Source organism: Oncorhynchus mykiss, chromosome 15 (genome assembly GCF_057628025.1).
Source record: "Oncorhynchus mykiss isolate SJ-2025 chromosome 15, ASM5762802v1, whole genome shotgun sequence".
Lineage (NCBI taxonomy): Eukaryota > Metazoa > Chordata > Actinopteri > Salmoniformes > Salmonidae > Oncorhynchus > Oncorhynchus mykiss.
Genome location: NC_143036.1, coordinates 43,896,826 through 43,914,013, shown reverse-complemented (window position 1 = coordinate 43,914,013; position 17,188 = coordinate 43,896,826). Strand labels below are relative to the sequence as shown.

The following is a 17,188-nucleotide window of genomic DNA, read 5'->3' as shown; positions in this document are numbered from 1 at the left end:
TCTTCATGTGAGGCCTATTATTTATCCAGAGAGTTTCACAGTAGATTCAATTATGAATAGTGGTAACTGGTTTATCCAGTCTGATGGCTAGGGGTGTGGTGTGCGCATGTTAGGTAAGATGGAATCCCAGGAATTCACCTCACTTAAAGGGAACATCTTAAATTCCTATAATGATCTTGACTATAATGTAGTGCTCTTTGAGAGGGTGGAGCAGGTTGCTGGATGCCCCATAAGCAGTCCATCAGGTATTTCAATGGACTTGACTTGGATAAGTTATTCAGTCCCAGTGTTTCACAGTTTGAACTATGCTTTTTTTCTGGGAATGCATTCAAACTTAGATTTAGCGTTTTTATATTTGAATATACAATTGATTATTACAGATCTCAAGTACGTCATGCACATTATTATGCCCCTCAAGGACATGCCAGAGTAACCATACATCATTTGAAGTACTTGTATTTTGTTTGATTTGACAGACAGCGACTGGTTTCATTTTCACTCATTCAAACAGTAATGCATTTTCAACACAAAATGTAACACTCAATTTGGTCTTAACGACAAATAATTTTGTGGACAGAGGGACAAATACTAAACTTTCAATTTGCAATGAATGCAAGGTTACAGTGAGTGAACCACATCCTGGTACATTGAGGGAATTTTAGACTGTAGTCCCACTTTATGGTATCAATGATTTACATTTTAGTCATTTGGTATAAAACGTCTGTTTTGTAGATTTGTGAACATATCAAAATACTTAAACTTACATGCAAAATACCTGCTGTTAACTTTTAAATGATTGGAATGAATTATCCAAAGAGAGTATAAAGTATAAAGATTTTCCAGCATATCCTTACTAACAGTTAGTGCATTCATCTTAAGGTAGCTAGGTGAGAGAACCACATATCACAATCATAGTAAGTAAAGCTTTTCCTCAGCAAAGTCAGTGCCAGTAAGACAAAACAAGTATGACTGTTAGTGCAGGAAAGGCAAGGGTGTAAGTGTTTTTGTTTGTTTTTTTGGGAGGGGAGGTGCTTTAGGATCCCCATTATTTTATTAGGATCACCATTAGCTGATGCCAATGGCGACAGCTAGACTTACTGGGATCCGATAACAAATAGTATATTACAGACAAAAGACTTTACAATTCACAAACATTTAAAAAGCATTAACCTGCGTGCGTGTACATACATTTCAGTACATACACACAAAAAAGTAGGTCACATGGGGGAGAGGCGTTGTGCCATGAGGTGTTGCTTTGTTTTTAAACCAGGTTTGCTGTTCACTTGCGCTATATGAGATGGAAGGGAGTTCCACATGGCTCTGTATAATACTGTACATTTCCTTGAATTTGTTCTGGACCTGGGGACTGTGAAAAGACCACTGGTGGCATGTCTGGTGGGGTAAGTGTGTGTTTCAGTGCTGTGTGTAAGTTGACTATGCAAACAATTTGGAATTTAACATTGTTTCTTATAAAAGATGTGATACAGTCAGTCTTTCCTCAACTCTTAGCCAAGAGAGACTGACATGCATAGTATCGACATTAGCCCTCTGACTACAATGAAGACCAAAAACAGGCCACTCTGTTCTGGGCCAGCTGCAGCTTAACTAGGTCCTTCTTTGCAGCACTTCACCATATGAATGGACACTTATCCCAAGAAATGTAACATTTAAACTAGAGCCTGCAGGACTTGGAGTGGAGTGTGGTGAAAAAAAAAGCTCATTATTTCTTTATCACAGATAGACCTCCTCATCTTCACAACCATTGAATCAATATGTTTTGACCAGGTAACACCAAGTAATTTAGTTTCCTCAACTTGCTCAACAGCCACACCATTTATTACCAGATTTAGCTGTGGTCTAGAATTTAGGGGATGATTTGTACCAAATACAATGCTCTTAGGTTTAGAGATGTTCAACACCAGTTTATTACTGGCCACCCGTTCTAAAACTCACTGCAACTCTTTGTTAAGGTTTTCAATGATTTCACTAGCTGTGGTTGCTGATGCGTGCGTATAGGGTTGAATCATCAGCATGCATGGACACACAGGCTTTGTTTAATGCCAGTTGCAGGTCATTGGTAAAAATAGAAAATAGTAAAGGGCAAAGTCAACTGCACTGCGGAACATTAGAAAAGCTTCCATTAAGGAAAACCTTCTGTATTCTATTAGATAGATAGCTCTGAATCAATGATATGGCAGAGGTTGAAAAGCCAGAACACATACGTTTTTTCAACAACAGGTTACAGTCAATAATATCAAAGGCTGCACTGAAATCAAATCAAATCCAATCAATCAATCAAATGTTTTTATAAAGCCCTTTTTACAAACAGCAAGCAATTGAGATGTAGAAGCACGGTGGCTAGGAAAAACTCCCTAGAAAGGCCGGAACCTAGGAAGAAACCTAGAGAAGAACCAGGTTCTGAGGTGTGGCCAGTCCTCTTCTGGCTGAACCGGGTGGAGATTATCACAGTACGTGGCCAAGATGTTCAAACGTTCATAGATGACCAGCAGGGTCAGATAATAATAATCACAGTGGCTGTAGAGGGTGCAACAGGTCAGCACCTCTGGAGTAAATGTCAGTTGGCTTTTCATAGCCAAACATTCAGAGACAGCAGGTCTGGAACAAGGTAGCACGTCCGGTGAACAGGTCAGGGTTCCATAGCTGCAGACAGAACAGTTGAAACTGGAGCAGCAGCACGACCAGGTGGACTGGGGATGCAAGGAGTAGTCCTGAGGCATGGTCCTAGGGCTTAGGTCCTCTGAGAGAGAGAGAGAGAAAGAGAGAGAGAGAGAGAGAGAGAGAGAAAGAAAGAAAGAGAGAGCGAGAGAAATAGAGGGAGCATATCTAAATTCACACAGGACACCGGATAAGACAGGAGAAATACTCCAGATATAACAAACTGACTGTTAGGAATATTATGATTAAATGACTGAACAATATTCTCATTTTAAATGGAACTGTAACTAAGTAAACTTATACTCTGTTTTATTATATCTGATTAACAATATGAGTTCATAAGAAGGGATTGTGTGACACGGACAAGGAGTAATTAAAGTTAATGAACACCATTCCAACTAGGCAGAAAGGAATGAGTTGTGGATTAAGTAAGCAGATAAGGTAGTTAACCTATGGTTGAACCGACGAAACTGAGCTCTGGGGTGTTTTAGATAAGACAGTGAGTGCATTCCTAGGTTTTCTGAAGGCGACAGAGAAGGTGACGGAATCGAACCGGCATTGCTTTTCCCAGTCTACAAGACGATGGTAAATAGTCTTTATTCTCGAATTTGGGAGGAATTATTTAAGGTATTTTTGATTGAATGTTCTAAAGGAGCTTGGAATTAATCAATGATAGGTGCTTGAATATTCTAAACAAATACAATGGGTTTCTACTTTGTGTTTTAACCAAGATCCATAGGAAGGAAGGAATACAGGTCTGAAATTACCTGTGGTATGGTGCACTACCGTAAATAAAAGAGAACTTAATAAATCCTGGTTTTGCAAGCCGAAGGGTTATTAAGGGTGGGATATAGTAAGTTTTGTTAGGACGGTCGTTCTGTAAAAATAGGATAGCCATTAATTCAAAAGACATACCTAAATAAAGTTAACCTAAGTAGTCTATCTGTATATGGGAAGTAGTCTGACTATGAAAAGTAGCTGATAGATATATTAAAATAGGTGAGGATAAATTAGGCTTGGTGAGAAGGCAGGGTAATTCTAGGCGAACGTAATAACTGTACCTATTCAATTACTCAAGTAAATAATACCCAAAGGAGGTGGAGAGGGAAACCTAGTCTAGAGAAGTGAGATATGAGATATTAACGTTGACAGTCCCAAGGAACAATAGTTTATAATGAGCTTATAATTGTATACGGGTGAAATTTAATGTCCGATCAAAAGTCAAAGCTATAGAGGAAGTTTCCAGAAAGGTGAAATAAATATAGAAACCCATACACATTGATTATCATTAAAGAGACACACACAGTCAGACAGGAGAGCAACTAAAGTAACTGTGTAACGGTAAATACACACACATAGAAGGTAAAACGTAGAAAGGCATAGATAAGTGATTAAATACCATAGCTACTAGTAATCTTCAAAGGAGGTCCCGGAACTAATGGGAGACGACCGATATATGGAACAGAGAGACCAAAGAAACATTGATTTCGGTTTAAAATGGAGAAAGAAATATGATTTTGATGGCCGTCTAAATGTAGAAAAGCTGGAATCACTTATAAAACAGATACATAAGGAATGTGGATTTTAAAAAAAAAAAGCAGAATAAACAGGGGTTATACACAGCCAGAGTTTGGCTTTCAGAAGCAAAAAAGAGAGTTGAGGGTGAAAATAGGACGAAACCCAAAAAGAGCCAAGATGCGCTGCCCTCCGCTCCCGCAGATGAAAAAGTTAGCCAATTGGGCGGGGGTGAGGGTAACAAACTATATCCTTCCCAAGTATACCAAGAATACAGAGGTAATCTTATCGATGAAATAGAGGTTGTGAGAATACGGCTGCAGGAGCTACCTGCAATATCACCACCCATATATGTGAAGCCTGCTGAAGCTGAGGGAGAGATAATAGAGGTAGAAAAAGGAAAAAAGTCGAGAAAAGTGGATAGGGTGAGTCAAAAGAAAAATATTAAATGTTTTAATTGTAATGAAACTTGGACATTTTGCCCGGGAGTGTAACACTCCCTGCACACGTCACCACGAAGATTGTAATTTAATTAACTGAGGGGAAGATCAGAGGTGACAATCGTGGGGAAAAAGGGGTCAGATACAAAGAGAGCGAGATTAATGAGAATCCTCGCTGAGGAAAAGTTTGGGCTTTTAAATTAGGGCTATTTTCTGTTGTCCCAATTTCGGAGTTACGAATACAGAGAACTGTAAAATGGGTATATTTGCGGAGAATCTTAGACATTTACATAGCGTTGGTGGTATAGTGGTGAGCATAGCGGCCTTCCAAGCAGGGTTTGGTTCCCAGCCAAGGCTTTAACTATAATAATCTGAGTTTTTGATTGGAATTGAACTGTTTGTTAGTATTGCCTAGAAAGTTATAGTGATTAGTGTTTGTATAAGATATAAACTGAACGTTTTAATAGCTTGTTTAGTTCAAATTGATAGACTAATTCATGGAACTAAAAATAATAACGAAGCTAATTTTGATGCAAGACGATGTCTGTTCACTAAATTATCTGTTTGAATAATGTATTGGGAATAGAGTCGTAATTAAAAATGCTGAATCAAAGACGAGACAGTTACTTAAATCTAATGAATTCTAAATAATAATGGAGACAATTACGATAGATTTGTTCCCATCAAAATGTTCTTAGAAATTTAGCGAATTGAGAGATGAGAGATGTTGATTGATGTTGTAAATTCTAATTCAAGATTCAACAGATGTGATAAATTAGGTTGGTTTATCGAACCCCTACTACTGAGTGGTGAAGTGTAAGTGGTCAAGAGTAAATGTTCAAGTATGATCAGTCAGGTGTGAGTGGTCAAGTGATAGTGATCAGCCAAGGTGTGAGTGCTTACCTTCATGCGGCTGTAGACGCTGCTGACCGGGGTGATCTTGAGGCCGTGGTGAGCCCCGATGCTTCCACACAGCCCACAGATGACCATCTTGTCCTCCTCACAGTAGAGGATCAGGGGGTTTTTGTGCTTGGGGTATGTCTCTGGCTGAGCCCTCTTTTGCCCACTCATCTCCTGCAGCACATCCACGATCCTGGCCAGGCTAACATTGGATGGAGGGCTGTTCCCATCCACGGCACAGCGGCACTCTTGCAGTTGGCCCTTGGGGTCCATGGTCATAGAACGCACACAGCACCAGCAGTAGGAGTAGCCGCACTGTAACATCAGAGGCTCGGCAAAGACATCCAGACACCTCAGCTGGTACTCCAGGGAAAGAAGGCTCTCTCTACCGTCCATCGGTACCAATAAAGAACAGAAAGAAGGCAAGAAACTCTGTCACCTGATACATCTCAAATTATCTTCAACCTATGAAGTTTCAATGAATTGAACATGGACCGACCCTTCACAGTAGGCTCTCCTTGAGATTAGAGAAACTGTCCTCAGCCTCTCAAGCGTCTACCGTACTGGGAGATAAGAGCTGATATTATCCTGCTCTGGTGCCAGTGAGGTCAACCATGTGAACACACAGATGCCTCTACACTCGCACACACACACACACAAACAGACAGAAACGTACACAGAGACACATGATAACGTACACATGCACATACATGCACACCCAGACTTGCACGCATGCACACATGCACTCACACACACACAGTTATGGGTCACCTTGAGGCCCAGTTTCTCACAGCTCCCCCTGCTGCTAAGTGTAGACCACTTCACTTTAAGAAGCTGATTGCCCAGAGACATGGCCACTCTGAAGTCAAACACACTAAACATCATGCCTGGAATAAGGGAGAGGCATTAAAGTAATTTAGGGCTCGATTCAATCTGTATCGCTGAAGTTCAGAGCTATAACACCATTTCATTTCCGATTGAGCTGCCATATGCAGCGTTTCCCTTGAATGCAGTCTCTGCTAACTCAGGAACATTGCCTTTAAATGTCTATTGCGCTGAATCGCAGCTCTTCGGCTCTACAGATTGAATGGAGCCCTTAGATATTCTAGGAAGAAATGAACTGAAATGATGTCAAAGGAACTCATGTATTTGGTTAATTTAACATAAAATGTGAATGATAATACTAAAGATGATCTGGTCTTGGCTTTTAGACTGCTCTTTGGGGTGATCCCAACCCGAGGAATTCCTCAGATAATTATCCTTATCAATGCCCAGCTATTCTTGAAAATAGAGACCAATCAAAAGTATTCCAATGAGAGACAATTGAAAAAATGACACTGAACAAATATAAAAACAATTTCAAAGATTTTACAGTTCAAATACAGTAAGGAAATTGAAATAAATTCATTAGGACCTAATCTATGGATTTCACATGACTGGGAATAAAGATGCATCTGTTGGTAACAGTAAAAAAGGGGCATGGATCAAAAAACCAGTCAGCATCAGGTGTGACCATAATTTGCCTCATGAGGCGCTGCACATCTCCTTCACATAGAGTTGATCAGGCTGTTGGTTGTGGCCTGTGGAATGTTGTCCCAATCTTCTTCAATGGCTGTGCGAAGTTGCTAGATAATGTTGAGAACTGGAACACGCAGTCGATTCAGAACATCCCAAATATGCTCAATTATCGGCATGTCTGGTGAGTATGCATGCCATCGAAGAACTGGGACATTTTCAGCTTCCAGGAATTGTGTGCAGATCCTTGCGACATGGGGCCGTGCATTATCATGCTGAAACATGAGGTAATGGCGGCGGATGAATGGCACGACCTTGAGCCTCAGGATCTCGTCATGGTATCTCAAATTGCAATCAATAAAATGCAACTGTGTTCATTTTCCGTAGATTATGCCTGCCCATACCATAACCCCACCACCACCATAGGGCACTCTGTTCACGCAGATGAACTTCCCTGAGACGGTTTCTGACAGTTTGTGCAGAAATTCTTTGGTTGTGCAAACTCAGTTTCATCAGCTGTCCGGGTGGCTGGTCTCAAACAATCCCGCAGGTGAAGAAGCAGGATGTGAAGGTCCTAGTACCTTGTACCTCTCTAAAACAATATTGAAGGGAGCTTATGGTATAAAAATACAAATCTGGCAACAACTTTGGTGGACATTCCTGAAGTCAGCATGCCAATTGCGCACTCCCTCAAAACTTGATACATCTGTGGCATTGTGTTGTGTGACAAAACTGCACATTTTAGAGTGGCCGTTTATTTTCCCCAGTACAAGGTGCACCTGTGTCATGATCATGCTGTATAATCAACGTATTGTATTGGCAAAGGAGAAATGCTCACTAACAGGGGTGTAAACAAATTTGTGCACAACATTTTAGAGAAATAAGCTTTTTGTGCATATGGAACATTTCTGGGATCTTTTATTTCAGCTCATGAAACATGGGACCAACACTTTAAATGTTGCTTTTATATTTTGTTCAGTTATATATATATATATATAAAACTGTACACAGTATATACACCTGTTCCAGGTACATGGAGAGAGAAAAAAAACATTGGTAAAAGATCCCAGAATCCTAGTGTTCTTGCAGGCCCAGTCTCCAAGATCAAATCAAACTTTATTTGACACGTGCTCAAAATACAGTGTAGACCTTACCATGAAATGCTTACTTACAAGCCCTTAACCAACAGTGCAGTTCAACAAGAGTTAAGAAAATATTTACCAAATATATTTTTTAAATAAAAAGTAACACAATAACGAGGCTATATACATACGGGGGTACAGGTACCGAGTCAGTGTTCAGGGGTACAGGTTAGTTGAGGGAATTTGTAAATGTAGGTAGGGGTGAAGTGACTATGCATAGATAATAAATATTGAGTAGCAGCAGTGTACAAAACAAATGGGGGGAGTCAAATGTTAAGGAGCCTTTTGGTCCTAGACTTGGCACTCCGGAACCGCTTGCCATGTGGTAGCAGAGAAAACAGTCGGACTTGGGTGACTGGAGTCTTTGACAATTTATTGGCTTTCCTATGACATAGCCTATTACAGTTGAATTCGGAAGTTTACATACACTTAGGTTGGAGTCATTAAAACTTGTTTTTTAACCACTCCACAAATGTCTTGCTAACAAACTATAGTTTTGGCAAGTCGGTTAGGACATCAAAGAGGCACTGAAGGTAGGCCTTGAAAGACATCCACAGGTACACCTCCAATTGACTCAAATTATGTCAATTAGCCTATCAGAAGCTTCTAAAGCCATGACATTTTCTGGAATTTTCCAAGCTGTTTAAAGGCACAGTATGTAAACTTCTGACCCACTGGAATTGTGATACAGTGAATTATAAGTGAAATAATCTGTCTGTAAACCTTGTGTCATGCACAAGGTAGATGCCCTAACCGACTTGCCAAAACTAAAGTTTGATAATTAACAAGACATTTGTGGAGTGGTTGAAAAATGAGTTTTAATGACTCCAACCTAAGTCTATGTAATCTTCCGACTTCAACTATAGCTATGTAATGTCATGCCACTCCACAGTACAGACAACAGTTAGAATTCAGCCTACATGAGCGTTCCCCAACCGATAACCTTGCTCTTCCCAATTGCATAGGCTCAGGAGAATCCAACTCACCCGTTGTTCGTTGATAATTTACGAGGGAGCTCGGGTGGCTTTGGATCCTCTTGGGAAAACTGCCTTTCGTGAACTTCTGGATTCCTCCGAAGGTGAGCAAGCCATAGCGGGTGAACGAGTGTGCCCGAGGCGACCTCCTCTCACTCCTGCGTTCCCTTAAGCGTCCATCAATTTTAATGGTTAGGGTGATGAGGGAGTCGAGATCCACCAGCAATTCCCGAGCAGATAGCTCATCTTTTACCACCTCAGATAATCCGTGAAGAAAGGTATCCAAGACAGACTTCCCAACAGCCCCCTTCCCAACATTAGCGTAATAATATACGCTATCTTCGATCGGTCTGAAGGGAACGAAGATGGCTGTAGCTCAAAAATAAGCAAGCACTGAGAAAGAAAGTCCCTACAGATACCAGGATCTCCAGAATATCGCTCCGGAGGTGGTAAGCAGGGTTCTCAGGAACCGGGGTAGGCTAGACAAACTCACCACTAAAAGGAAAAAAATGTACCAGGAGGTTGGGGTCTCTCAGGGATGGCAGACAGCCTATGGGTTAACTCCTTAATAAGCTCCATAGTAGTCGTAAACCCTTGGTCGTGGCGTTCTGTCAGAGAACGAAGCCCTTCCAGAAGGTCCTGTAACAGATCATCATGTCTCCCAATGGTGGATCCCTGCAGGGAGACAGCGTGGCGAAGCTGGTCCAAGTCTGCTGGGTCTGTCATGGCCAGTTCGTACTATTGTGACACAAGGCGAGACCCAGATGCAGACACAGGAGGCAGATGGTTGGAGTCTATAATGTTTAATAATCCAAAAAGGGGTAGGCAAGAGAATGGAACAGAAACAGGCAAGGGCCAAAACCGGGAGGACTAGAAAAAGGAGAATGGGAAAAAAACCGCTGGTTGACTTGGAAGATACAAGACGAACTGGCAGAGAGACAGGAAACACGGGGATAAATACAGTGGGGAAAACAAGCAACACCTGGAGGGGGTGGAGACAATAACAAGGACAGGTGAAACAGATCAGGGTGTGACAGTGTCATCGGGGTTAGGAGAGGGTTTGGCTGGCCGGGATGTCCTTGGTTTCTCTCCCTCTAAAAGCATAAATAAATATTATTTTGGCCTTTATTCAGATTACTATCGCTCACTTTTCTTTTTTTGAAAACAAAATAATCTCAAAAATATTGTTATATATAGCCTACCCACTGTGGTCAACTATTTCAGCACCCAATCGTGCTGCTCTGAGACAAGAATGGATAAACGAAAATGTTCAATTATATTCCATGACATTCTTAAGATATACAGTTGAAGTCAGAAGTTTACATACACTTAGGCTGGAGTCATTAAAACTCGTTTTTCAACCACTCCACAAATGTCTTGTTAACAAACTATACTTTTGGCAAGTCGGTTAGAATGTCTACTTTATGCATGACACAAGTAATTTTCCAACAATTGTTTACAGACAGATTATTTCACTTACAATTCCCTGTATCACAATTCCAGTGGGTCAGAAGTTTACATACACTAAGTTGACTGTGCCTTTAAACAGCATGGAACATTCCAGAACATTATGTCATGGCTTTAGAAGCTTCTGATTGAGCTTCTGGCTAATTGATATCATTTGAGTCAATTGGAGGTGTACCTGTGGATATATTTCAAGGCCTACCTTCAGGCTCAGTGCCTCTTTGCTTGACATCATGGGAAAATCAAAAGAAATCAGCCAAGACCTCAGACCTCAAAAAAGAAAATGTAGACCTCCACAAGTCTGGTTCAACCTTGGGAGAAATTTCCAAACTCCTGAAGGTGCCACGTCCATCTGTATAAACAATAGTATGCAAGTATAAACACCATGGGACCACGCAGTCGTCATACCGCTCAGGAAGGAGACATGTTCTGTCTCCTAGAGATGAATGTGCTTTGGTGCGAAAAGTGGGAACCAATCCCAGAACAACAGCAAAGGACCTTGTGAAGATGCTGGAGGAAACAGGTACAAAATTATCTTTATCCACAGTTAAACGAGTCCAACAGCGACATAACTTGAAAGGCCGCTCAGCAAGGAAGAAGCCACTGCTCCAAAACCACCATAGAAAAGCCAGACTATGTTTTGCAACTTCACTTGGGGACAAAGATCGTACTTTTTGGAGAAATGTCCTCTGGTCTGATGAAACAAAAATAGAACTGTTTGGCCATAATGACCATCGTTATGTTTGGAGGAAAAAGGGGGAGGCTTGCAAGCTGAAGAACACCAACCCAACCGTGAGACACGGGGGTGGCAGTATCATGTTGTGGGGGTGCTTTGCTGCAGTTGGGACTGGTGCACTTCACAAAATAGATGACATCATGAGGAAAGAAAATGATGTGGATATTTTGAAGCAACAACTCAAGACACCAGTCAGGAAGTTAAAGCTTGGTAGCAAATGGGACTTCCAAATGGACAATGACCCCAAGCGTACTTCCAAAGTTGTGGCAAAATGGCTTAAGGACAACAAAGTCAAGATATTGGAGTGGCCATCACAAAGCCCTGACCTCAATCCTATAGAAAATTTGTGGGCAGAACTGAAAAAGCATGTACAAAGAAAAAAGGCCTACAAACCTGACTCAGTTACACCAGCTCTGTCAGGAGGAATGGGCAAAAATTCACCCAATTTATTGTGGTAAGCTTTTGGAAGGCTACCTGAAACGTTTGACCCAAGTTAAACAATTTAAAGGCAATGCTACCAAATACTAATTGAATGTATGTAAACTTTGGACCCACTGGGAATGTGATGAAATAAATAAAAGCTGAAATAAATATTTCTCTCTACTATTATTCTGACATTTCAAATTCTTAAAATAAAGTGGTGATCCTAACTGACCTAAAACAGGGATTTTTTTTTACTAGGATTAAATGTCAGGAATTGTGAAAAACTGAGTTTAAATGTATTTGGCTAAGGTGCATGTAAACTTCCGACTTCAACTGTATGTGTTAACTGAATATAAGCAAGTTATGTCTGCTAAATAATCAAATTGATGGCACAGTTTAGCCTCGGCACATACATAAAGCTGACTGACTCATTCATGGCTTTTTGATCAAAATAAGTACCAACATTATTTCTGATAGTCTCTAATAAAGAAATATTTTGGTTATCCTGACCTGGACACCATGTACAGTATTATAATAGCCCATCATGGGCTATTAGCAGGACAATATACCTTTACCAACACCTCTCTGTATTTTGATACTTTGTGCAAAGCAATTGATCAGAATTAAAAACTTTGGCTGGGGCATCCCGTTGCTACAGATGCTGGTTTGATACCTGTGCCGACAGCCACCGGGAGACCCATATGAAATTATTTTACATATATCTATAAATATTATTTTGGCTTTTATTCAGATTACAAACTGCGTTGCTACAGATGCTTGTTCGATACCTGTGCCGGCCGCCACCGGGAAACCCATGAGGCAGCTTTTGGTTTCTCTCCTTCTAAAAACAGAAATAAATAATTATAAATAACAAACTGACTTTATTTACAAATTTGTGAGAATGTCTCACCCCATGTTCAAGAATGGCCTTTTTCCTCGCTCACTCTAGGTTAAATTAAAACGAAAACATCTCCAAAATATCGTTATTTTTTAATCAAAGAGATTATTATTATTATTAATTTAGAATGATATAAAAGCCCCTTAGATATTTTCACATATCAGATTTGCCCTAACGAAAAATGTCCCTTAGATTAATTTAGAATCCTCCAATCCTCTTATGCTCTTAGTACTGTAGCCTACTCCCGACCACCACATTGTACAGAGTCATATTTTCCTTTCCATCCTAACGGAAACCCTGAGGGTTTCGCTTTTTGTTTTTCTTGGAATAGAAACCCCATAATATTAATCAAAATAATTAAGCTATATTTCTTCAAATCAATCCCATATACTATGTTCTTACAAAAAAGTTTTAAATTCTCTAGTAATGCCAATATTGAAGACTATCAAATGCTTCTCAAAGATGCCCTCTGGTGGTCAAACTAGCTTTAACTAGCATTAATGATAAAAATGTCTGACAATTAAATAACGTGCCATAGAATTCTGCAGCAGCACGGAAGGTGTGTTTGCAGTATGATACAACTTTTAAAGGAGAAACCAGTGTAGTTTGTTTAAGGGCATAACGGGATTTCTTATAAGCATCCGGATTAGTGTCTCGCTCCTTGAAAGCGGCAGCTCTAGCCTTTAGCTCGATGCGGATGTTACCTGTTTGGGATATGTACATACTGTCACTGTGGAGACAACGTCGTCGATGCACTTGTTGATGAAGCCGATGATTGAGGTTGTATACTCCTTAATGCCATTGGATGAATCCCGGAACATATTCCAGTCTGTGCTAGCAAAACAGTCCTGTAGCGTAGCATCCAGGTCATCTGACCACTTCCGTATAGAGTGAGTCACTGGTACTTCCTGATTTAGTTTTTGCTTGTAAGCAGGAATCAGGATATAATTATGGTCATGTTTTAATGGGTCAATAGACCTTCATCAGGGTTATTTCCATAGGACCACCATGTGAGGGCAGCAGGTCAACACAATACTACAGAGCATTCAACTCCACATTCAAATCCTGGGCTCAGATTTAAAGTTGCATTGTTAACAAGGGCTGACATCCGCAGCGTGTACCGTGTGGGATCTCTGCGAATGTCAGGGCAATTGCCATTAAAAGGCGTATTGCCAGAAGTGCAGTACACTTGTCCTTTAATTTATCCCAGCCATGGCACTAAAAGTAAATGGACACAAATATCTTTAATGCAAATATCTTTAAAATCATCTTTATTTAAGATTTGTTCTCATACCGACCATAAGGCATCTGTACAAAGCACAGTTCCCATAGGGGTGTAAAAATCTCTTCCCTTAGATGTTGGACAGGTAGGTTGAATTATAAGCAGATATATTTTGGGGCATTTTTCATCCTTCATGTATTCTCTTAATCAATAATCTTAAATTACAGCTATTCATCTATTTCTTAGTTTGATCTCTTACAGCGTTCAGACATAGTGAGCTAAAGAAAAACAGTGTTTATAGCCATCAAGTATGTACATACAGAAACAACACATCACACATAGCAGACTGCACAGCACTACGGGAGAAATACCACAACTCAATGCTCCAAATACAGCTATATACAGGTCCCTACTATGGCACGTTGTTGCTACATTACCACTAACTTTAATGGAGGTGGGGGTGAGAGGTGTGTATTTGTGTGTGTTTCAGGGGGGGTTCATGTTGTTAGTTTATAAGGAGCACACAACCCTGCTACCGTAGCTTCCCCTGATCCACCAGTTGGAGGGAGGGAAGTGGATGGAGGAAGAGGTGGAGGTGGGTGAGGGCATTGATTATACTCAAAGGCGGCATTGTGCAACGCTGGTGGTTTTCCTGAACCACTACTCGACCACTTTGACCCTGAACGTGACGCGCCCAAGGAACTTGTCACGGTCGTCACTGTTCCGCAGGTCGGAGCCCTCGATCTTACACTCCACGGTCAGCTCATTGTTGTAGTCCTCCTTGGTCAGCAGAAGCTTGACCGCGACCAGTGGCTGAACGTAGGTTGACTGGCAAACACACAGGAAGAGATGGAGATAAACCACTGTTTATTCATATATGCACAGATGTGCGCATATCCACACACATAACAGTCATTGTCATGACAATACACTGGCATTAATGTAGTCTTAGTTCACTCCCATACATTTCCTAGCATTCTCTTCTCGCCAGACTGCCTTGACAATGGTAACATTAACTACTTGTAATTAAGTTAAATTATTCTATTCATGAACAGTTTCCTTCTCAATATAAATATGTAACGTAATGTACTTACATGTAAATTTTTCCCGTAATAAGGGAAGTACATCTTATCGAACCGCCCCTCGGATGGGAAGTACTGCATCTGCAGGGGGCTTTCTCTCTGTGGGAGGAAGAGGAGGATGAAGAGGAAGGAGGGGGTGAAGAAGAGGAGGAGGAGGAGGAAGAGGTGTGAGATCACAGAACTATACATATGAAGACCCTTGGAACAAATGACTCTCAGAACAACAATCTGACTAACTCTGTAAACAACAACCCTGTAGTGGACAAACAGACACACACACACACACACTGTAGCTTTACACATGTGCACACGGCATGGACCACACAACATAGTGTAAACCACCACACACTCTCACAGTACACAACAGTTACCACACATGCGCACGGACGCATAATATAGCTACCATCCACTCACACATACCCGTACAAACACGCGCACGCACACACATACAATCTGCCACCAGATGGTTCTCTATGGTTAGCAGAATGGTCTACGGTGGAGAGGAGAAATTCAAATGAATTTAGAGAGAACGAGAGGAGGACAGATGGGAGTTAAAACACCAGTGAAGTATTTAAAAGAGCCTTTTCGTTTGCTGAAAAGCAGAGTACAGCATCAGTGTTTCTCTGTTCACCTTTAAACATTTGCAAACAGGTCACAAAGTCCAGAGTTGACAGTCTTGGTGAGGGAGAGATGAAACCCAGATCACGCGCGCTGAGAGAGAGAAGTTGTTAGAATGTCAGAGCCAGGGCCTCCCGAGTGGCGCAGTGGTCTAAGGCACTGCATCACAGTGCTAGCTGTGCTACTAGAGATCCTGGTTTGAGTTTAGGCTCTGTCGCAGCCGGCCACGACCGGGACACCCATGGGGCTGCGCGCAATTGGCCCAGCATCGTCCTGGTTAGGGGAGGGTTTGGCCGGCAGGGATGTCCTTGTCCCATCGCGCTCTAGCAATTCCTGTGGCGGGCCCGTGCGCATACACGCTGACATGGTCGCCAGCTGTATGGTGTTTCCTCCAGCACATTGGTGTGGCTGGCTTCCGGGTTAAGTGGGCATTGTGTCAAGAAGCAGCGTGGCTTGGTTGGGTCGTGTTTTGAAGTACGCACGGCTCTCAACCTTCGTCTCTCCTGAGTCAGTATGGGAGTTGCAGTGGTGAGACAAGACCGTAACTACCAAATGCATACCATGAAATTGTGGAGAAAAGGGGGTAAAAGTCATGTCAGAGCCAGACAAAAACCAGGGAAACATTGTTAGTGGGAGCCATGGTGCAGCGGAGCAGGGTTCTAAAATCAATGGAATTAACCTTTTCAGCTTACCATCCAGATATATACACCAACTGCAGTTATATACAGTCAGTGACAATAATTACTAAAAAGATCAATGCTTTAACATTGACTATTCCTCAGTCTATTTAGTCTCTGAGGTGATTAGGTAATGTATATAGGGGTTAGAGTAGAAAGCTCAACAATATGAACGCCATGAATGCTGTTTAAAGCAGCAGAGGTCAAAGCGCCACATCACAGAGTTGGACAGAAGCAGCGCAGAAAGGTAATGGGGAAAGGCTAGGGCTAGGACCATGGGAAAACATAGGGGGCTATGACCCAATTTCTTACCCACCAGTGAACTGCTGGCCCTACAGGCAGCGTGGAGAGAAATCAAATACAGACACGTGTGTGAAAACACAGACTGAAACATACATGTGCATATCTACATAATGCACACACACACACACACACACACACACACACACACACACACACACACACACACAAAATACAAAATACAAAAAAACATAGACACATAACCTGTCTCTAAAAGTCCTAGCACACAAAGACACAACCTGGAACACACACACAATTAACTGTTTGTTTGCTTACCTTAGCTGTGCAGTTAATGTAGGGGTCCCCTCGCGGTTTCAGTCCAATGATCTGCAGGAGTGAGAAGAATACATTAAAATACTATTATAGCAACCTTTCTTTACATGTGTTCTATATCCATTCCACAAGCTTGTTTACATGTAAAAATGATCGAGACACCAGATTTCAGAATGGTCTCAGAAATGGACGCACTGATTTGAGATATGTTAAGAAGTAGCTCAGTTAGTGACACAATGAGGTCATTTGATATGAGCTGGCCAAGTCTGTAGATGGGGCACATGTGTGCTGCCTGCTTACTGAAGGGCCAGGGATTTTGACTGTCATAGACAT

The 17,188-nt window shown here is 41.4% G+C and overlaps 2 protein-coding genes across 2 annotated transcripts in view; both read right to left on the bottom strand.

Moving 5' to 3' along the window:
• Positions 1–5,483: 5,483 nt before the first annotated feature.
• LOC149977465 (E3 ubiquitin-protein ligase TRIM50-like) lies at positions 5,484–5,927 on the bottom strand. The gene has a single exon (XM_090199019.1). The coding sequence runs from the start codon at positions 5,925–5,927 to the stop codon at positions 5,484–5,486; it is 444 nt and encodes a 147-aa protein (XP_090055145.1).
• An 8,010-nt stretch (positions 5,928–13,937) lies between these two features.
• LOC110490065 (sodium/potassium-transporting ATPase subunit beta-3) overlaps positions 13,938–17,188 on the bottom strand; it is a 63,416-nt gene continuing 60,165 nt past the window's right edge. The window contains exons 5-7 of the mRNA XM_021563201.3: positions 16,859–16,909; positions 15,000–15,086; positions 13,938–14,733 (exon numbers count right to left, since the gene is read on the bottom strand). Coding sequence (XP_021418876.2) covers positions 14,566–14,733; positions 15,000–15,086; positions 16,859–16,909 — 306 coding nt within the window. The 3' untranslated portion in view covers positions 13,938–14,565. The remainder of the gene's footprint in view (positions 14,734–14,999; positions 15,087–16,858; positions 16,910–17,188) is intronic.